The following is a 23815-nucleotide window of genomic DNA, read 5'->3' as shown; positions in this document are numbered from 1 at the left end:
ACTTCAGAATCTCAAGCAATTAGTTTTTTTTTTTTTTTTTTCACTTCAGTACTACAAGATTTTTGCCTGCTGCAGCATTAGTCAGGAAACTTAGCCATGTGTGGTTGAAGTTAACTTTTTGCAAAAAGGTAGGCTTGTTGGGTAGCAGTTTGATGATGATGTTATTAGTGTTATTAAGGTGTTTTTATTTTTTTTTTATTTTTTATTTTTTTAATTTTTATTTATTTATGATAGTTACAGAGAGAAAGAGAGGCAGAGACACAGGCAGAGGGAGAAGCAGGCTCCATGCACCGGGAGCCCGACGTGGGATTCGATCCCGGGTCTCCAGGATCGCGCCCTGGGCCAAAGGCAGGCGCCAAACCGCTGCGCCACTCAGGGATCCCTATTAAGGTGTTTTTAAATAGTAACTTAAATAAAGGCCATCCTGAGCCGTGAATGCTCTGGGGACCCCATTACTTTCAACCTAGTTACCCAAGAATCTTTGCTTATCCAGTGCAAGAGTCTGAAAGTATGTGGCAATCCATTATATAACCTAAAAATTATCCTTCTCAACAGTGTCTGCCTAATTTGCCCTTTCCAAATTTTCTCTTCCCTTCCTGATATCAGGATGACATGTGACATCATGACCTTTGTAACTGGCCAATTCCATGGAAATTTACTTTCTTAGTTTCATAATTAAAAAAAAAAAAAAAAAAAGGAGAAGGATGTCAGGAAAATGAGACCAAAGAAGAGGAGGAAGCAGGAGGGAATTTCATTTGATGACATGTGCAGTATTTCTGTCTCATCACAAGTATGATTACCAGGTACTTGACAGGACTTTTTATTTATCCTTGTGTTCCCCTTGGTTTCAAGAATAGGTCACAAAAATTGATATATTGTATGCACATTTACTTAGTGCCTGGCATGTACCAAGTATTTCCTGAATTAAATTAAATTAAATGACCAATAAATAGCTATTGAATAAAGAAACAAGCCAAAATTATTTAGGATCAGAAAACTCCATGTATGTTCTTTATTCAAACAGTGTGATTTAAACAATCTGGAATGTAAAAAGCATTTCCTTATATAAGAAGCAGATTAGACTCCCAAAAAGATCAGCATACTATAGTCAAGCAAAAAATTGGCAGTTTACGAGCAGCTAAATCAGAGGCTTGAAATTCAGGGCCTCTCCATTTGCTGATACATGTATGTAATTCCAACCGTATGTTCAGAGATTAAGGAAGAAAGAAAAATGTAACTGATTCTTTTGTACCCTAGGAAGATAAGGGCACCCTGTCCTAAACTTTTCTCCAACACCCCACAAAATAATCCTTCCCCACAAAGAAAGAAGTCTAAGAAAAATCTGCTTAATTTTAACAGATTTAAGTCAAGGCAAGTCTGAAATAAACAAAAACTTAAATGGTGTTAGCCTGCAGTTCACCTTCTATTCTCCTGGCACCTCAAATTAATGGCTTGGGTGTTGGTGTAGGTAACACTTGGCCTGTATGCTGAGGTAGTCACTGAAAGGACATTCCGTGCACAATGTTGTTTAGCAAATGGGCATAATCTGTAGATTTAGTCATAAAATTATAGAGCTAATTATTTACAGATCAACTAGTTCATTCCCCACCCTAACTTTACAGATGATAAAGCTCAGAGGAGTTAAGTGACTTGCCCATGGTAACAAAACTACTTACATAGTGGCAGCATCAGGCTCAGAATCCAAAATTCTTGACTTCTAGTCCAGTGTTTTTTCCATTACAGTATGTTAGAGTACGGTGTTTTCTCAGAAAGGGTTAATCGCACTCCATGAAAACTTGCTCCTAATCACAAGCCATGGGCCAAATATTCAATTCACACTTTCTTCTTTGTTTAGCTTCAAGTGACTCTGTGGCAAGATTTACTTGTAAGACTACTGCCCTATAAGCATAAGCCTATGTTGGTCAAGTTTCTTGTTTTCATATCCAGATGCTGGCCAGAGCCCGGCAAATAAGACTTTCTTATATAATAATGCATGGACCAATGTCACTCACAGCAGTTGGCATCAGTGAATTTCAGCAAGTAGAGCCAATTCTTTTCAAACCCACAGGAAATTTCTTAAATAGTGTAGGCGAGTATCAAAGCACCTTTGGTGGGACAACTACACAGGTGTTGCCTCTGAATAGGTGTTGAGGAAATAGGCATTTAACCTCATGCAGAATTGTTTTCAGTACCTGCACACTTTAAAAATCCCATGAGAATGGAAAAGACATGCAAAGGGTGGCAGCACAGACTTGGTACATGGCAGTTCTTCACATTTCATACATGACCCACTTGGATGAGGTCAATGGAGGAAAAATCACCCTGTAATAGTAGACCAATAATAGGTATACTAACATTGGAGAACATAAGACAAAGGACAAGGAACTGGTTTCCTTATTACATTTTACGAAGTTTCATTTTCCCCAGCAGTCAAAGTAGTATGTGCTCTCTTTCTTCAACAGGTCAAATGCCTGAACAGGGTTGCAGATGTTAAAGACAATGACCAACTCCTCACCATGCAAAAGTTGGGACATGGTCACTTATTACAGGATGACTAGAATTCTGCTTGACAGAGGTGGCTTCTTGGATGTTTGTGATTCCACTATGAAATTGGACTTGGAAGTGTTGCTCATATTTAAAAAAGGATGAGTTTACTGAAGAAACTTACAAATTCTTCAAAAACAAAAATCTTTTTCTACATAGTCAGCTGATGGCTGGAAAAGTCACAAATCTCCAGGAGTACTAGGTTCCAGAAAAGCTGAATGCACTCTCAAAATTCCTTTTTTTAAAATTCTAATTATAAAACTCATAATAAAAACAAAACAAAACAAATTCAGGTAATTTTTGTAATTTGCTGCTTGTGATACTTTTTATAAGTAATACTGGCCATGTTGGCAAGTCCTTAACATTTGCATTTGGAAGATAATAAAAAAATAAAATAATCCATATGATTCTCACACTTCATCACAGTTAACAATTTATGATTTGGACAAAGCAAAACAAAATAAATTAGAAACTGCCTGTCATACATCTAACAATACTGTATTTTATAATCTAGGGTCTATTATGTTTTGGTAAAATTATATAATGTAAACTCAATTTGTTTATGCAACTTTGAAAAGATACAATTCCTATACTATGCATGGAATTCCATATATTTTATCATATATTTTATATATTTTATTTGTTATTAAAAAGTCAACCAATGAAAAGGTCACAAAAAAAGATAAATTTCATCATTATGTCAGTATTTGGATTTTTGATGTTTTCTGCTTATTATGTCAGTATTTGATTAAATGTAAGACAGAAAACTGGGATTCCTTCAGTTCACATTACCAAAGGATTTGGTATTCATTTAACCAAAATAACACTTTGAGAACCACGGACTATTTATAAATGTACTGAAATATTTTAATGAGAGAAACTATAAAAAAAATGGATAATTTAAATTTTCAAATTATGCTAGATAGTAGAATATGTTCTAAAATTTCTGATAAAAAAATCTGCTTTTCTTTTGCAAGACATAAATCAGGAGGACCTCAAAGAAAAATGTAGCAATTAAGTTTGGATACGCTATAAAAGAGACTTTTACTTTTGGAATGGACATTTTTTTCCTTTCCTAAAATGTATATCATTATTCAAGAAGCATGTTTATAAATTTCACTGAAGAAAATATTATACTTTTAATTATGTGACAGATCTGCTCCATCAAGTGGTTCTCTTATTGTAAAGATAATGTCTATCAAACTGCAGTCAACTACAAAACCAAAAATAGCAAAATTCAAATTTAGAGAAACACGCTTTCTATAGGAAGCCTATTTAACCCTACAACATTTAGAAGGTTCTCACAGCCCCAAATACATTTTACAAAAATATAGTTTCATCGGTTTCATGTAATGTGAACAAACCTTACTACTCTCTAACATTTAGAGTAAATGATTGAACAGTCAATGCACAGTTGGATTACTAAATAAATTGGAAGTCAAGGAGTCAATATTCCTCATAAAAATAAATTAAAGTACAGTACATCATGGTCTTGGTTGTCCAATTCTATTGTTAGTTCCATATCTACTTGGCATATTTGTAAAACCAGTCCTGAGTCCTTGGCTTGCTCCAATTCCTGGAACTCCAAGTCCTTGATTAAGTATGCTACTATAAGGTGTGTGTCCATGATTAAGACCCAAACCATAAGGTCTTGTTTGGGTGTTTAGCAGAATAACTGGGTTCATGTTTTTTCCAGGGGTGTTAAAGGAAAATTCTGGAGGTGGACTACTAGGTTTATTTGGAGTTGATGTGACAGGGTTTGAATCATCAGTACTCTTTAAAGGAGGCATTGGAATTATGTGATGATCTGAAAAGTTTAGGACGTTGGCTGCAACAGGCCCAGACAGTAAGGCAGGTCTAATCCAATCATCCTTGAAAATTTGTACAGTCAAAGTAGACACCAGAGTGTACAGCCTATTGGTCACATGAGCAAGAACCATTTGTTCATTTGCGTCTCGTCGAATTCTTACATGCACTGATCCAGCCTAAAAAAAAGGGCAAAATCATAGGAAAGAGATCCTTAAAATTATACCACTGAAAATTCCATTAGAAATAAACATTTGGTTATAACTGTACCTGGTACCTTCTTTACAACAAGAGATATAATGTTTTGATATTCCTTAAAGACTACTCAGTAGGGATTATCAACATGAAGAGTTAATGAAGTTCTTTGTGATTCTTTTAAATAAAACGTGACTTTTTAAAATATAAAAAAAAGAGAAATATATGTAGGAGGAAGACAGGCATGTTACAACCTAATGCAGAATATACAGTATGGAGAAAATGCAATGGAAGGACAGAAAAGGTAGCTACTTATTCAAACTGAGAAAGACTTCAAAAGATGGGATTTGATCTAGGGTTGATGGTTAAATGCAATTTCAAAAGGTGGAGACAGGCATTCTAAGGTGAAGGAATAGCAATTAAAATGCATGGCATGTTTGGACAAGGATAAGCAATTTTACTAATATATAAAAAAGTACAAATATTTCAGGTGGCAGAAAAAGAATGAAAGAGAACAAAAAAGAAGGAAAGAGGAAACAAGGAAAGAAAGAATGTAGAAAGAAAGAAAGATAAGCAGGTAGTAAGGTTAAAAGAAAAGCTAATAGAGAACTCTAAAAATCATGATAAGGAGTTTTAACACCAGCAATCCATCAGAAGTAAAATAATGAAAGTTTAGAAAAATTATAGGTATAAATGACTGGTAATTAGGTAAGAAATGACTGCCACAGTCTAGGTCAGAAATGAAGAGAGCTGAGACAGAAAAAAGACAGTGGGATCAGAGAGGGAAAGATGGATTCATGCTATTTCATGGGTTAGATGAGCGGGGATCTGATACCCAACTGGATGTAGGAGATGAGGGAGATGGACCAACTAACAATCAAAGATGATCTGAAGGTTTCAAGCCTGGGTTACTATGAGGAGAGAGAACCCCAAGCATTACAATGATGGCTAGAAGTCTGTTTATTGAAAAGACATCATACGTTATGTTTTTTTAAAGTAAACAGTAAAATAGTAGGTACAACAATGATCCTATTTTGTTTAAAACACACACGGACAGAAAAACAGCCAAGAGTAACAGCACTTATCTCTAGATGGTAGAATTAAAGGTTTTTATTCTCTTCTCTTTGAATTAGTTACAAGTTTTAATTTTTCTAAGAATCAGTTACTATTTCCATAACAACACTAAAGTAAAAGTATAGAGTAAATAAAATTAAATAAAATGTCCAGCAGACAGGCACTTGGGTGGTTCAGTCAGTTAGTGTCCGACTCTTAGTTTTGGCTCAGGTCATGATCTCAGGGTCATGAGATCAAGCCTCACATCAGGCTCTGCACTGAGCATGAAGCCTGCTTAGGATTCTCTCCTTCTCCCTCTGCCCTTCCCTACCCCACCCCTCCTTCTCTTTAAAAAAATAAAAATCAATGTTGACTTCTAGATAAACTCAGATTCTCAAAAGAGAAAAAATTATAACAAAGAATAAACTGCACATAAATTAGCCAAGAAGTTGGTTTAGTTACAATGTGTCTGAATCTATGACTTTAACAGTAGTGAGTGACTGTCAATCATTAAGATGGAAAAAATATCTATAATGTTTCATGTTGACTTCTAGTTTATTTTTATGTAAGATAAGCCATGTCTAGAAATGAAGTCATCTTTGATTCCTCCCTTTCTTGGCCACTGCCATCTTAGTTATCATTAGACAAAACTATAAAAGACACTGTAACCTTTTTCAGTCTGCTATGGAAATTAAAGCAATTAAAAAAAGTGAAAACCATTTCTGTGCAGGAGCTTGAACAGAATCTGATGTGACTATGGTATTTGCATTAATTTATGGCTTCTGTAACAACTATTCCTGGCAGCTCAGAAGCATGGTTTATTTTGTCCTTGGTCTTAATTAGTCACTACATGGGTGCAGGGTTAGATAATCACATTCTGAACAGCTGGATGACTTTATTCTTTTTGTTTATAAGCCACCCAGCTAAAAAAACCCCACTTATCTACTATTTCATTAAGATTGGTAAAATCAGAGATGCCTGGGTGGCTCAGAGGTTGAGCATCTGCCTTTGACTCTGGTCGTGATCCCGGGGTCATGGGATCAAGTCCCATACTGGGCTCCCTATAGGAAGCTTGCTTCTCTCTCTGCCAATGCCTCTGCTTCTCTCTCTCTCGTGAATTAAAAAAAAAATAATTGGTAAAATTAAAAGAATGATTAAAAATGACATTTGGGAGTGCCTAGGTGGCACAGTTGAGTGTCTGACTCTTGGTTTTGACTCAGGTTGTGATCTCAGAAGGTGAGATTGAGTCCCTTGTCGGGCTCTACCCTTAGCATGGAGTCTGCTTGGGACTCTTTCTCCTCCTCTCTTCTCTCCCTCTCTCTCTTCCTCTGCCCCTCACTCCCACTCTCTCTTTCTCTAAAAGAAATAAATCTTTTTTAAAAAACGAACTACATTCCTGTAGGAATGTGAATTGGTACAGCCATTTTTGGAAAGTGATTGGTTGTATCAAAACCTGTAAAAATGTAAATATCCCTTTTTTAAAAAAGATTTTATTCTTAGGTAATCTCTACACCCAATGTGGAACTAGAACCAACAACCTTGAGATCAAGAGTTGCCTCAATACGAATAATCTTTGACTCACAAAAGCCACTTCTAAAAGTTAATATTAAGGAATTATCACAAGTATATGCAAAGATTATTCCACAAAAATGTTCATCACAGGGAATCCCTGGATGGCTCAGTGGTTCAGCACCTGCCTTTGGCCTGGGGCGTGACCCTAGAGACCAGGGATCTAGTCCCACATCTGGCTCCCTGCATGGAGCCTGCTTCACCCTCTGCCTGTGTCTCTGCCTCTTGGTCTCTCTGTTTCTCATGAATAAATAAATAAAATCTTTTAAAAAAATGTTCATCACAGCTTGTTTATATGGGAAAAATGGACTACCACTTTGTCTATTGGGGACTGATTAAATAAATGATAGCATATTCATATAATATCAAACTGCAGTCATTAAAAATTATGTTGGGATTCCTGAACTATAGCAGTTTACAGTGGCACTTTTTTTGAAGTGCCCCAAATGTCCCCAGAAAAACAGAGAAACTAAGACATGAAGTCCAAAAACCTAGGGACAACATCTATAAAAAAAAAAAAAAAATAGATGAGCACGGTTCCCTTAAGAAACCCTAATCACAAGGTGTAAAACCTGCAAGGTATCAGCATCTGTGGAGGAGGAAGCGACAGGATATCTGACTGACCTAAAAACCTCAAAGCAGCTAACCTGTACTTAATGGAAATCGAGGACAGCAAATCTGAGAAGGCAGCTGGGAAACTGGGAGGGCTTCTACACATTTCAATAGTGGGTGAATACACTGACTGAGTCTGCAATAAGAGAGAAGAGCTGGAGCAGCCAAAGCCCTGAGAGCTCTTCAAAGTAACCAAGCAAAGCTCTCTTCCAGCACAGAGCCCCATAATAAGAAGAAACAAGTGTATCTGAATCTATGAATCCAAATTGAGCAACACAGTAGAAACAAAAGATGAAGAACTTCAGATACAAATGGGAGGAAAAGAACCAGGAGAAAGAAAAAATTTTCATTTCACAGACTCATCAGAAGAGGGAGCCTTAGAACCATAAACTCAAACACACTACCCTAAACCACTTCTTATTTTAAAGTTTAGGAAAACAATTTTACATAAAAAGGGGCAACAGAAAAGGACTGAATCAAATCACAGACAAAGTTATTATAAGAAAAAAAGAGAAGGACAGATTAAAAAAAGAGCACCAGAAAGATTTACCTACAAAACGAATGAGAACTATGCACCTATTTTTTCAAAACAAACCAAAAGACATGAAACAAGCACAATATAAATCAACATTAGAAAACCTCAGAAATGAGGAGCGCCTGGGTGGCTCAGTCGGTTAAGCATCCGACTCTTGATTTCAGCTCAGGTCTTGATCTTAGGGTCGTGAGTTCAAGCCCTGTGTTGGGCTCCACTCTGGGTGTGGAGTCTACTTAAAAAAAAAAAGAAAAAAGAAAAAAGAAAACCTCAGAAATGAGATGACAGTGAGAAATACAAGAAAAAACAATCACTTCAGAAATTAAGACCAAATTAGAAGGAATACAAAAGCAAATAAACATACAGGTCTACTATAAGAGAAATAAAAGGTGAAGAGAAGGAAAGTTTTAAAAATCAAAGGAATGGAAGAGATAATAAACTGAAAGAAAGTAACAAATATGGAAGAAAGGTAAAGATCCAACAAGCTTATAATAGGAGTTCCTAAAGAAGATAATAAAAGCAAGAGAACAAAATAAAACTTTCCTGAAAGTTAACAAAACTTTTTTGAAATCACATTTTTGAAAGGATATACTGCACACCTGGAGTAACTAATTCAGAAAGACCAACACCAAGATATATTCTAATGAAATTCCTAAACTTAAAAAAAACAAAAACAAAAAAACAAGCAAAAACAACCACTTTTGCCCAAAGGCAAAGATCAAGTTGCATTTAAGAGAAAAAATATTTTGACCACAATAGTAGCATTTAATGACACAGAAAAACTGTTCATGACATATTAAGTGAAAAGAGCAAATTATAAACAGCACAGTTTTGTTTTCTATGGAGTAAATATATGAGTATGAATGAAATGTCACAGCAGGTTTCTCTACATGAAAGGCTTATGGGGATAAAGAAAAGCTTTTTCTGAGTACTTTTCAGTGTTTTCTTCAGCATTACGTTTCCAGGAATGAAACTACACCATAACAGTCTCTCTGACAATAGGTCCAAAGTGGATTTGTGAAATTAATAAAAGGAAATCTTACTAAAATGAAGTCAGGAGGCCAGGAGGGAGGGCCTCTCAGGCCCATTACCCCTAGTCAACTGCAGACTCAACATAAGAGAGGTCAAGTCCATACTACTTTCGTTACTATTTTATCACATCAGCAGGAGGAAGGAGGCTTTCTTTCCGGCAACAGTCCAGCCAATGAGAGACTGCCACAACTCAGCACAATGAGAGCCACCACACTTGAACTCCCAGTTTCCTCCACTGGATTTCTCATTTACAACAGTGCTTTCCACTTCCCCCTTTCCTCTATAAAAGAGCAGTTCTCTCTCGTTCTCCAGACTTGTCTCTGGTTTTGCTGTTGCTTGCTAGTCCCAAACTGCAATTCTCTGCTATTTTCAAAGAAACTCATTTTTACCAGTAAAGTAATTGGTTTTATTTTTAAGATAAACATAAATAACACAGAATTCAGGGCAGCCCTGGTGGCGCAGCGGTATAGTGCCACCTGCAGCCCAGGGCATGATCCTGGAGACCCTGGATTGAGTCCCACGTCAGGCTCTTTGCATGGAGCCTGCTTCTCCTTCTGCCTGTGTCTCTGCTTCTCTCTCTCTCTCTCTGTCTCTATGAATAAATAAATAAAATCTTAAAAAAAAAAAACACAGAATTCTATGCTGAAGCAAGTTGTGTTATCGTAACTCTTTATCAGCAAAACCTCCAAAGGCAGAACTGCAATTAAAAAAAAAAAAAAAACCTGTACTTTTTACTTTTCGTATTTTCTTTTCTTTTAAAATATTTTATTTATTCATGAGAGACAGAGAGAGGAAGAAGCAGTTTCCATGCAGGGAGCTTGATGTGGGACTAGATCCCAGTACTCCAGGATCATGCCCTGAGCCAAAGTCAGATGCTCAACCACTGAGTCACCCAGGAGTCCCTAACTTTTCGAATATTTTCATATTCAGTAATGTGTGACTATAGATTTGTCTTATGTGGACAACCCAGTATTAAGATCATTAACAGTAGTTTGAAAGGAAAAAAAAAAGAGAAATATACCTCAATTAATCTCAATTATGATACTGAATCCAGGAAGTTAGATACTGATACTGGCTCAGCAATTGAGCATCTGCCTTTGGCTCAGGGCATAATCCTGGGATCCGGGATCGAGTTCCACATCAGGCTCCCTGTGGGAAGCCTGCTTCTCCCTCTGCCTATATCTCTGCCTCTTTCTCTGTCTCTCATGAATAAATACATAAATCTTAAATAAAAAAAAAAGGATACTGAATCCATCTACATTTTAGACTCTATAGAACACAAATGGTCATCAAAGGCTCTATAAAAAAATTTATGGAAATGCTTTTTTTCAATTTTAAAAATTCTAAACTATGTTTTAAATGATCTAAATTCATATGGGGAACATACCAATGTGCCAAAACCTAGAGTCCAAAAATGCTCATTTCGAACTTCTAAAACTCCATCCAAAGTTGAGACCTAACCAAAAACAAAGAAATAAGGTTGCTTGTATTTGTCACATTCAAAACAATTCAGTCACATTGCAGACTTAATCTAAGCCTAGAAATGACATGGCCCGACCCTGTGTGAGGATACTCATTAGCCAAGACATGTCCCAGATCACTCAAAAGATCATTTCTACTTGTTCAGTGGTGAGTCACAGGCCTTGGATTCTGTTTCTTGTCTGGCCCATTCCTTTCAGAACCAGGTCCGTATCACCTACTCCCAGCATCACCTTGTTCAACAGTGTATGGTTCTTTTTTTTTTTTTTTTAATCTCAATGTCGTATTTTTTTTTTATCTCAGTATGTCATATATTTTATGTCTAGCACCTGGAGTATTAGGTTTTCCCCCATTTTGGGGGGTCTTCTCTATCATTTCTTTCCCTGTATTCCCTCTTAACAAATTTCTGCACAACAAGATGTTATTTGAACGTGTGCCAAAAGGAAATTCCAAGACCAGATACATTGTGTATGGACCACTGGTACAATGACACAACTTCATTAGCTGAGACAAGGAGCCAACTATATTGGTAAAAGTGGCCTTTGTGATAACAACAACTAAGTTTAAATACTTTCAAAATCCAAGTAATTCAATTATCTATTCCTTCATTAGTGAAGAGGTGGATATTTATACGATACAAAATCTAAACTCACAGATCAATGTTACATGGTGAAAGAATCAACATGTAAAAGTGGCCTTTGACTAATCAAAATCCTGGATTTGAATACAGACTCATAAAAACCATAGCATTTACATAGCTGGTAGGGTGGTTGCTAGACCATTATCTTCCCTTCTACATTTACTTTAAGCTTTCAGACTGAGCAATTCCTCAAATTTTTGTACTTTTGTTATTATAATTCCTGCTGTCATATAATTAAAATGATTTTATTTACTATTCCACCTTACCTCTCTGATAAGTTTGTCCAACTGACCAATAACATGGGGTGGTGTTGTCTGGAGAAAAAATAAAAATAAAATATGAATAATCTGTGGAGATAAGAAACATTTGCACAGTGCTCCTAAAACTAAAAAATCGGGTTATATCAGCTTTGCTTTGACAAGTGCCCTATATGATTTAGGGAAGAGAGGTTTCAGTTGGCTCCACTAGTGGGTCATTAAGAATCAGCCCATATTTATTTTTTATCACACAAAGAAGCTCTATCTCTAGTCCCAAACAAACCCTGAAGAATCAATCAACTAAAAATATTTTGTATATGGCTTAGCACATGCAACTATTATCTTATTGTTATTACTGCCTCTGGAGCTAGAGCTAGTACTCCTAAGTTTCAGAAAAGGCATGAGGGTAAGACATAAGGAAGAGCAGTGCTTACATATACATTCATCAATGGGAAACTATCTTTGTATTCAGGTACTTGTCTATGATATTCCTATTGTTTAAATACATAGTAATCTGCCTTTTAAATTTTAAGTTTGAAATTTCAAAATCTCACTAATTCAATGACAGGAAATAAGAAAACAATCACAATCAAATTACAAAATAGACAAAGCACAATAATTGGGAGGAAATCAATATGTAAAAAAAATTTCTAAGTAACACTTTTCACTTGAAACATTAAAGGCAAAATATTTTTAGTTTATGATTTTGTCTTTTATTATAAATACAGGAAGATCTGTGTCTATTTTATGGGCCAACAGAATTTCATTTGGTTCTTACTATACAGACTAGAAATTTTTGACTATTTCTGATGGGGGCCTCCAGTTGCTAAAAATTTCACTATCTGGTAGAAGAGCACATATAACTTTATAATCTGGTTGAAAAACATGGCTAATATTAAGACGTGCATTAAAAGAAGACCCTTACCTGCAGTAATACTTTGCCACTGTACACGCTCATGGGATACATAGTGCCAAACGTCATCAGAGCAATGGCTATTGCAGATGCAGTGTCTACAGCAAAATAATTACTAAAAGGAAAAACCAATTCTAAATCTTAGATGTATAATTCATTGGGCTACTTACAATTCCATTTCCAAAACATTAATTATCTAAAGCAACAGGACTGTTATACCAATACTGGCCGCTACTGGAACAAGGTCATCTCAAAAAAAAAAAAAAAAAAAAAGGAAAAGTTTTCAGAATCCTTTCTTGCCAAAGTTTAATGGAAAATAATAATTATGTTAAGCAATTTGAAGAGATGGTGAAGAAAAAATATGTGAACATTTCCCCACTATCTATTCTCAATCTACTTACAAAGTAGAAAGATTTCACATATATTCACTTGTTCCACAAATAAAAACCTTCAACTAGTAATTTCTGATAGAGAGAAGACTAATGTATTTCATCAGTGATGCTGGCAATTTTCCTGTAAACAATAACTTTCCAATTATTACTACTAAGAATTTTTGAAATTACCCAGGAATTATATATAATGTGAGATTCTACAGGACTTTGTCAGAGGAACATGGCCACAAAAGTGCAACACTCATCAGGAGTTCAAACTGTTCTATTAAGAAGACAGACCAAAATGCCCATGTTTACAAGCTGATCCTGAACTCTTACTTTTTCCCCAAATGCTGGGGATAGAAACATGAGGTAAGACATAGTCCCTACCTTTGAAATAGCAGGAGATGCCCATGTAAGGAAAATAAAGCCATTTGGGAAAAAAGAAGTCCTACAAGGTTTCATGGATGCAGAGAGGAGTGAGTGACAAGCCTCCTGAGGAAGGAATAATCCAGAAGGGCTAAATATAAAAAGAGGTGACATCTGAGCTGACTCTTCCAAGATAAGTGAGCCAATGGGAGGAAGATATTGCAGACAGGGAAGCAGCAAGTGCAAGGGTGTGAAAGACCTGATACAGCACTGAAACCACAAGCAGGTGTATCAGCAGTACACATGCCTGGATGGCCAGAGTGGTAGGGGCTTACGCTAACAAGTTTTTTCTCAAATATGCAAACAGGAGAATTTTGAAACTGGAAATATTATGGCCAGACTTGCAATTTTGAATGATGCTGTTAGGAGCAAAATGGAAGATAACTAGAGATGTGTGAGAGTGATAGTTAGAAGACCAGAAGACTATTCAAATTAGACCAAGGAAATGATAAGGTCTTAATATGGGCAGCAGCACTGAGTATGGGAAGGAGGAGACAAATAAACATTAAAATGAAAGATCTAATCAGACTGGCTGACAAGACTGATTATTTCCAATAGCCAAGACATGGAAACAACCCAAGTATCTATTAGAAGATGAAAGGATAAAAAATGTGATATACATACCCACAGACACATATACATGGAATATTATTCAGCCAAAAAGGGAAAGAAATCATGTCATTTTCAATGACATGATAAGATGAACAAATACTGTTATGATCACCCTTATATATGAAATCTAAAAATCCACAAAAATTCTCAACAAGACACTAGCCAATAGGATACAACAATACATTAAGAAGATTATTCACCATGACCAAGTAGGATTTATCTCCGGGATGCAAGGCTGGTTCAACACTCGTAAAACAATCAATGTGATTCATCATATCAGCAAGAGAAAAAACAAGAACCATATGATCCTCTCATTAGATGCACAGAAAGCATTTGACAAAATACAGCATCTATTCCTGATCAAAACTCTTCAGGGGATTCCTGGGTGGCGCAGTGGTTTGGCGCCTGCCTTTGGCCCAGGGCACGATCCTGAAGACCCGGGATCGAATCCCACATAGGGCTCCCGGTGCATGGAGCCTGCTTCTCCCTCTGCCTGTGTCTCTTCCTCTCTCTCTCTCTCTCTCTGTGACTATCATAAATAAATAAAAATTAAAAAAAAAAAAAAACTCTTCAGAGTGTAGGGAAAGAGGGAACATTCCTCAACATCTTAAAAACCATCTATGAAAAGCCCACAGCAAATATCATTCTCAATGGAGAAGCACTGGGAGCCTTTCCCCTAAGATCAGGAACAAGACAGGGATGTTCACTCTCACCACTGCTATCCAACATAGTACTGGAAGTCCTAGCCTCACCAATCAGACAACAAAAAGACATTAAAGGCATTCAAATTGGCAAAGAAGAAGTCAAACTCTTCCTCTTCTCAGATGACATGATACTCTACATAGGAAACCCAAAAGACTCTACCCCAAGATTGCTAGAACTCATACAGCAATTTGGCAGTGTGGCAGGATACAAAATCAATGCCCAGAAATCAGTGGCATTTCTATACACTAACAATGAGACTGAAGAAAGAGAAATTAAGGAGTCAATGCCATTTACAATTGCACCCAAAACATAAGATACCTAGGAATAAACCTAACCAAAGAGGTAAAGGATCTATACCCTAAAAACTACAGAACACTTCTGAAAGAAACTGAGGAAGACACAAAGAGATGGAAAAATATTCCATGCTCATGGATTGGAAGAATTAATATTGTGAAAATGTCAATGTTACCCAGGGCAATTTACATGTTTAATGCAATCCCTATCAAAATACCATGGACTTTCTTCAGAGAGTTGGAACAAATTATTTTAAGATTTGTGTGGAATCAGAAAAGACCCCGAATAGCCACAGGAATATTAAAAAGAAAACCAGAGCTGGGGGCATCACAATACCAGATTTCAGGTTGTACTACAAAGCTGTGGTCATCAAGACAGTGTGGTACTGGCACAAAAACAGACACACAGATCAATGGAACAGAATAGAGAACCCAGAAGTGGACCCTCAACTCTATGGTCAACTAATATTTGACAAAGCAAGAAAGACTATCCACTGGAAAAAAAGTCTATTCAATAAATGGTGCTGGGAAAATTGGACATCCACATGCAGAAGAATGAAACTAGGCCACTCTCTTGCACCATACACAAAGATAAACTCAAAATGGATGAAAGATCTAAATGTGAGACAAGATTCCATCAAAATCCTAGAGCAGGACACAGGCAACACCCTTTTTGAACTTGGCCACAGTAACTTCTTGCAAGATACATCCATGAAGGCAAGAGAAACAAAAGCAAAAATGAACTATTGGGACTTCATCAAGATAAGAAGCTTTTATACAGCAAAAGATACAGTCAACAAAACTAAAAGACAACCTACAGAATGGGAGAAGATATTTGTAAATGACGTATCAAATAAAGGGCTAGTATCCAAAATCTATAAAGAACTTATTAAAGTCAACAGCAGGATCCCTGGGTGGCACAGCGGTTTAGCACCTGCCTTTGGCCCAGGGCACGATCCTGGAGACCCGGGATCGAGTCCCACGTTGGGCTCCCTGCATGGAGCCTGCTTCTCCCTCTGCCTGTGTCTCTGCCTCTCTCTCTCTCTCTCTCTGTGTGGCTATCATGAATAAATAAATAAAATCTTAAAAAAAATAAAATAAAATAAAGTCAACAGCAAAGAAACAAACAATCCAATCATGAAATGGGCAAAAGACATGAACAGAAATCTCACAAAGGAAGACACAGACATGGCCAACAAGCACATGAGAAAATGCTCCGCATCACTTGCCATCAGGGAAATACAAATCAAAACCACAATAAGATACCACCTCACACCAGTGAGAATGGGGAAAATTAACAAGGCAGGAAACCACAAATGTTGGAGAGGATGTGGAGAGAGGGGAACCCTCCTGCACTGTTGGTGGGAATGTGAACTGGTGCAGCCACTCTGGAAAACTGTGTGGAGGTTCCTCAAAGAGTTAAAAATAGACCTGCCCTACGACCCAGCAATTGCACTGTTGGGGATTTACCCCAAAGATACAGATGCAATGAAATGCCGGGACACCTGCACCCCGATGTTTATAGCAGCAATGTCCACAATAGCCGAACTGTGGAAGGAGCCTCGGTGTCCATCGAAAGATGAATGGATAAAGAAGATGTGGTTTATGTATACAATGGAATATTAGCCATTAGAAAGGACGAATACCCACCATTTGCTTCGACGTGGATAGAACTGGAGGGTATTATGGTGAGTGAAATAAGTCAATCGGAGAAGGACAAACGTTATATGGTCTCGTTCATTTGGGGAATATAAGAAGTAGTGAAAGGGAATAAAGGGGAAAGGAGAAAAAATGAGTGGGAAATATCAGAAAGGGAGACAGAACACGAGAGACTCCTAACTCTGGAAAACGAACTAGGGGTGGTGGAAGGGGAGGTGGGCCGGGGGTGGGGGTGACTGGGTGACAGGCACTGATGGGGGGCACTTGATGGGATGAGCACTGGGTGTTGTTCTGTATGTTGGCAAATTGAACACCAATAAAAAAATAAATTTATAAAAGAAAAAAAAGAAATCTAAAAATCCAAACTCATAAGAAACACAGAAGTTTGGTGGCTGTCAGATGCAGGGGATGAGGAAGGGGAAGAAATGGGTGAAGGTGGTCAAATAGTATAAACCTGCAGTTATAAATCACAAGTTCTGGGGATGTAATGTATAGCATAGTAACTACAAAAACTTAAAAAAAAAAACAAACACAAGACTAGGTGACTAATTAGAACTGGCTTGGGGAAAGGGGAGGAGGGAGAAGTAGGTTATTTAAGAATGCTTTGGAGTTCCTCAAAAAAATTAAACACTAAATTATCATATAATCCAGCAATTCTACTTCTGGGCATATGCCCATAAGAACTGAAAGCAGAGACTCAAACAGATATTTATACACTCATGGTCAGAGCAGCACTAGTCACAAAAGCCAAAAGGTGGGAACACGCCAAATATTCATCAATGGATAAATAAGCAAAATGTGTTTTATATATAATTCAATATTATTCCTTAAAAGGAAGAAAAAAATTTTTAAAGGTTTTATATATTTATTCATGAGACAGAGAGAGAGAGACAGAGAGAGAGAGTGGCAGAGACATATGCAGAGGGAGAAGCAGGCTCCATGCAGGAAGAAGTCTGATGTGGTACTTGATCCCGGCAATCTGGGATCATGCCCTGAGCCAAAGCAGATGCTCAACGGCTGAGCCACCCAGGTGTCCCAAAAAAGGAAGAAAATTCTGACACATATTACAACATGGATGAATCGTGAAAACATTATGCTTAGTGAAATAAACCAGACACTAAAGGACAAATATTGTCTGATATCATTTATAGGAAGTACTTTGTCAAATTCTTCCTCCTCCTTCTCCTCCCCCTCCCCTTCCTCTTCCTCTTCTTCTTTTTAATTTACTTATTCATGAGAGACATAGAGAGGGAGGACATAGGCAGAGGGAGAAGCAGGTTCCCTCCAGGGAGTCTGATGTGGGACCCGATCCCAGGACTCTGGGACGACGACCCAAGCTGAAGGCAGATGCTCAACCACTGAGCCACCCAGGTGCCCCAACTTCATCAAATTCATAGAGACAGAAAGTAGAAGAGTGGTTGCCACGGCTTGGGGCAAGGAGGAGGGGGAGTTACTGTATAATAGGCAGTTTCAGGTAGGGAAGAGAAAAACTTCTGAAGATGGATGATGGTGATAGTTACACAACTATGTGAAGGGACTTAATGCCACTGAAATGTGTGCTTAAAAATGGTTAAAATAAAAAAAAAGGTTAAAAATTTAGTTTTATGTTATGTATATTTTAACACAATTAAAAAACCAATGCAATGGAATAGATGGTAGTAGTATTCCCCGAAATGGAAAATATAAGAACAAACAGCTTTGGGGATGAGGAAAATAATTCAGTCGATGTAGGCATGAATAGAAGTCAGTAAGATACAGCTTTTGGAATTCAGCAGACATCTGTATTATTAGAAATAAAGGTTTGGGGGCCACCCGAGTGGCTCAGCGGTTTGGCGCCGCCTTCGGCCTGGGGCATGATCCTGGAGACTCGAGATCAAGTCCCACGTCCGGCTCCTTGCAGGGAGCCTGCTTCTCCCTCTGCCTGCGTCTCTGCCTCTCTCTCTGTGTCATAAATGAATGAATGAATGAATGAATGAATGAATGAATATTTGGGAAACCCACAGAGGTGGTAAATAAAAGCAAATAATTGAATGTAATCTCCTAGGAGAGTATGCAAAAGAAGAAAAAGAACAATTAAGGACAGATCTTAGTAAACACTAACACTTAAAGGGTAAGTAGTGAAAGAATCATGTCATAAAACACTGAGCTTAAAGCAGCTATAAATTATTTTTCCTAAAAGGGTTGCCTTTTAAAAAAATGTATCACATCTACTTCCTTTTCCTTCTCGCAGCAACAGTAGCCATGGCTTAGCTCTCTTTTACTGCCATCCTTTCTGTTTCACTCACCAGGTCAGCAGTAGGGAATTTATACAGTTTTTCCAGTCTGAATTATAGACTATGGTAAAAAATACATCTTGAATCCAACCCCTCAACTTTTCAGATGAAGACACTTAAGGACAAAACTTGACCAAAGTTACATAGGCCATAAGTAAACATGCTCTAAGTTTAATCCTTATCAATCCCACAGATGCCTTTAAAAGTCAGGCCCCAAAATGGAAACCCTTGAAAACAAAACAAAACAAAACAAAACAAAATACTTACTTAATTTCAATTAGCATATATGTAATACAAAGAGCAAATGCTCCAGCAAGATCAATTAAAACAAATGGATTCATTCGGGGAAGGAAGATACTGCTAAGTCCTGGAATAATTCCACACAAGCTATGAAGAAACAAAGAGTATTTATTAGCAGAATTCAATGTCATACTGATGAAAATCTTGTAAAAGATAACTTGTATTTTAGTATCATATGTATTTTATGTATTTATATATATATAAATATATTATATAATATATATATTAATATACATATGTATATTATGTATTTTATAGACAGCAAAGAGGATTTGGGAACAAAGTTCTTTCACTCATAAAGGTCTCTTGTATCATCAATTAAAAAGCAAGAAAAAGTAAAAGGAGAATCTGCAAGATTCATGTAGTAACTTCGGCAACGAATAACATAAATTCCCACAACAGATGAATTTCTCGTGGATCCCTCTTAAATTATGTATATCATGAAACCCCATACATAACATCTTACCTCCGACTAAGATCTGCAACATGCTCTTGAAGCCAACTCGTACTAGCAGCTTTAAGAAGAAAACACTTAAATTACCTATAATGCACTACCAGAAATACTTGATTTCCTTAATTTAAAAAGTAAGTTTGGCAATGACTGTATCACATTTCACAAAAGGACATGCTATTCAAATCTAGCCCTTCTTTCCCTTTAATCCTTCAAATAATAAAGCAAAAGCAGTTTCCGTGATTTGTATCACTGACCTGAAGGAGTTAGTGAACTTACAGGTCATTGTTACTATTAATTTTAAGTTTTAAAGGCTTTTTAAAAGTAAAGCAGAACTTCCTAACCAGCGTGCTGGGAATGAGTCACAGGTAAACCAATTAATTCCCTCAGCTCTCAGAGTGGACAGGTGGGGATCTGGCTACATGCAGACACCTGCCAGTTACTGCCCCCTGAACAAGCAGCCTCCAGTCTCAAGCATCCTCTTACATTTATCTCAGGGTGACAAAAATATTCACTTTTTTATGTGTTATATGATGTTTATATAAAAGCCACATAGTAGAGAACTTAAGAGCAGACTCTGATGCCAGAATACCAGCTGGAATCCAGCTCTGCCTTAGCTAGATGTGTGGCCTGGAGCAAGCAATTTAACCTCTCAGTGCCTCAGTATAAAATAGGAATAGTAAAATTATTTACCTCATATGGTTTAGGGAGGATTAAATGGGTTAATCTACATAAAGAATTTAGCACAGTGCCTGGCAGACAGAAAATGCTCAGTATTATTTCTACTCAGATTTCAACTAATATCTCAAATATTAATGTTTCTGAGGGTTTAATAACCAGCTAATGAGCTAATGAAAATACAAACCAGGTAACCTTTCTGGAAATAAGCCTGGCACAATATACATCAATGACTTAAAAAAATATTATATTTCCAATTCATTTAAAATTTATTCTCTGGAAATTTATCCTAAAGAAGACCTGGAGATGCATTCAAGAAATTTGATGTAGAAAAGTAGATTGTAGCATTATTTGCAAAAGGAAAACCTGTACCATCCTGATCTTTTCAGAGAGATATAATTTCTGAATTTTTGTACCTTCTTAAAATTTCTAGAATGACATTATACTATTTTAATAATTTATAAGTTTTTAAAAAAGAATTCCAGACATTGCAAATTATCATTATTTAATTTTTCTAGTTCATGCAGTAATTCTTTTTTTTTCAAGATTTTATTTATTCATGAGAGACACGGGGAGAGAGGCAGAGACACAGGCAGAGGGAGAAGCAGGCTCCCTACAGGGAGCCTGATGCAGGACTTGATCCCAGGATCCTGGGATCATGACTTGAGCCAAAGGCAGATGCTTACAAAGTAAGCCCAGGCACCCTTCATGTAGTAATTCTTAAACTCTAATTCATACAAATACTACTCATGCTTCATAACATTCATGAAGTTGTTTAAATTTGAATGGGCAATTCAGGAAGCTTTCTTCTTCTGACTGTCTTAGTGTTCAAAAGTCACTGAGACCTAAAAAGACCCTCTTCTATCTTCGCTTCAAATGTGGGCCTGTGTATAGCCCATTTTGGTTTTTACCTTACTTCTCCATCAATTAGTGATTAACTCCATGTGGGTTAGTGAAATTCCAGAACAGACAAATTACTGAAAAATGACAGTAAGTTTGACCACTGGGGGCACTTGGGTGGCTCAGTTGATTAGGTGTCTGCTTTAGGCTCAGGTTATGATCTGGGATTCTGGAACTGACCCCGGATCGGGCTCCCTGCTCAATGAGGAGTCTGCTTCTCCTTCTCCTTCTGCTCATGCTCCATCTCTCTCACTCACCCCCCCATGCCAAAAATAAAATCTTTAATAAAAAATAATAATTTTGACCACTGAAATATCAGTCTGAATTTTACAAACCTGAGAACAAAAAAATATTTCAAAACATATATGCTACTTTACAACGTATGCCCATCCACTAATGACACAGAGAAGTTCCTGGGAACATATTTAACAGAATACAATTATTTGCAAAGAGCACATCAACTATTTGAAGTTTACGGATGCTTCTAAAATGCTTCTGATAGACTTTTTGTAGGTAGGTTATATGTCTAAAATCCCATTCATGTTATTTGGCAAGTACAATTTTTCATAACATGTAATTTAATAAATAAGTCAGTTCTGCCTGTTTTTAAGTAATATTTTAAAGCTTGAAATAATTAAATTTTTATAATTCTCTACTAGAGAAGACCTGAGAACCTTTGGGGTAGTTCTTTCTTCTCTTCAGGATAAGCTTTCTTGTAGATTTATGAGATAAGGAAGTAAACACAAGACTTGTTTTTATGAGAAATTAATCAGATTTTTTATTAATAGTAAATAAAAAAACATACCTTCAGAGACATAAGCAAAAGGTTTATTCCGAACAGAAAGCATTGTGAACAAGTTGAAGGAAAGAGCCACAAAAGTACCAACTAATAATCTTCCCCTAGAAAGAACAGTAACAGTCATCTTTACTTTTTTTCTTGGTAATATCAATATGTAATTTCAGCATGCAGACAGACCAAGAGATGGGAAGGCACAGAGTGGTCTGCTTCAGTGCTTTGGGATTTGCAGAGCCATACTCTGAACCTGCTCCGTAATCTATGTTTTGTCTATTGTTCCATCTTACATAGGACCAAAACTGACTCTTAGCATTAACTAAGAGTCTTCTTATAGGTAACTTCTGTTACAAATCTATACAAATGCCACATGTTTGGTTTATAATATATCAGACAGGTCAGAGTATCCTAAATTAAACTGATCATAATAGGTAAAGTCCATTTATCTGTAGTAGATAATAACAGTTCTATCTCTTCTAAAAGTGCTTCTGAAAGATTTGGGCATCAAATTTTAAATTACAGAAGATCAATGGGACTAGCTTAGTGTATTGACCTATGCCTGGCAATTATGAGGGACATAAAGCCAAGGTACAAAGGCCTTCCTGTGTAATATAAAAACATAAGGCCTGGGGAAGACTTAAGGGTGAGAAGAACTTTTAGGATTTGGGAATTTTGTTTGTGAAGTATTAGTGAAATATATATTTCCACGCTCTGAACTCTGACATTGGCCAAAGCAACTATTATTCCCAATGTACCACTTAATAACTGGGATCAAATATAATAGTGAATTTTATGTATGTCAAAAGCAAAATCTCACGTGTGTATCTCGGGCTGCTCCAAAAAGCGTTCTGCACTAAAAGAAAGAAATAATGCATTAAATTAGTTTTATAAATTATGAAATTAAGAAGCTTTATTTTATATAGAATTAATCCAATAAGTGAACAGAATCTTTTTTTAAAGTTTATTTATTTAAGTAATTTCTACCCTCAACATGGGGCACAACCCCAAGATCAAGAGTTGCACGCTCTTCCAACTAAGTGAGCTAGGTGCCCTGAACAAAATCTTTAAATATGATATCCAACTGTTGATTATTAGCAGTGATCAGGCAAGGACACTTACAAATTATCCTTAATATGTAATATCAATCTTCTCCACAAAATGTTTCAATGGATTGGTACTAAACATTAAAACATGTCTGACTGAAGCCTTTTCATACCTGCCCAGGATTTAGGAACATCAAATAAAGTAAAAAAAGAAGAGTGAAAAGAAGGAAGAAAAGTTTGAACATAAAGAAGCCATACTAGCAAAACTCCAGCACTGTTCATCTTAATTTGTATACCCTTCAAACAAATCCAGTGGATTCTTGCATGTTCCCAAAGGTAGCATAAAGGGAATTTACAATGACAGTAACATTGTACACAAATGTACCTTTCTTTTAATATAAATAGAGCTCCCAACTGTGCCAAGACCGTGGAGGCAAATACAGCTAAGACTTCTAATCTTTCAAATCTGAAATCAGAAAATTAATTAGATCAGCACAATTCATAAACCAGTTATCTCTAGAACATATTTTCATTTATTTATTCACTCAATTTTCATGTGTCTATTATAAGCTGTAAACACTGTTCAGACTACAGATTTTCTAGAATGAGGATAAACAAAGGACATCACAGATTCAGAAAAAAAAGAGTGCCTACCTGTACACATCTATTCCCAGAA

At 36.6% G+C, this 23815-nt stretch overlaps 1 protein-coding gene across 5 annotated transcripts in view; it reads right to left on the bottom strand.

Annotated features, from left to right (window-relative positions):
• Positions 1-979: 979 nt before the first annotated feature.
• Positions 980-23815, bottom strand: part of SLC30A6 (solute carrier family 30 member 6) — a 42320-nt gene continuing 19484 nt past the window's right edge. For 2 of the 5 annotated variants that reach the window (XM_025454239.3, XM_049095339.1), the window contains exons 6-14: positions 23525-23605; positions 22914-22949; positions 22109-22203; positions 19741-19789; positions 19242-19361; positions 12645-12747; positions 11729-11776; positions 10731-10799; positions 980-4529 (exon numbers count right to left, since the gene is read on the bottom strand). In XM_025454239.3, the coding sequence (XP_025310024.1) occupies positions 4029-4529; positions 10731-10799; positions 11729-11776; positions 12645-12747; positions 19242-19361; positions 19741-19789; positions 22109-22203; positions 22914-22949; positions 23525-23605 (1102 nt within the window). In that variant the 3' untranslated portion in view covers positions 980-4028. Of the gene's footprint in view, positions 4530-9593; positions 9936-10730; positions 10800-11728; positions 11777-12644; positions 12748-19241; positions 19362-19740; positions 19790-22108; positions 22204-22913; positions 22950-23524; positions 23606-23815 lie in introns of those variants that run through there. The other 3 variants (XM_035700795.2, XM_049095340.1, XM_025454240.3) reach the window with 3 other exon arrangements.

Source organism: Canis lupus, chromosome 17 (assembly GCF_003254725.2).
Source record: "Canis lupus dingo isolate Sandy chromosome 17, ASM325472v2, whole genome shotgun sequence".
In the NCBI taxonomy this organism is placed as follows: Eukaryota; Metazoa; Chordata; class Mammalia; order Carnivora; family Canidae; genus Canis; species Canis lupus.
This window is presented reverse-complemented; position numbering and strand designations above follow the sequence as displayed.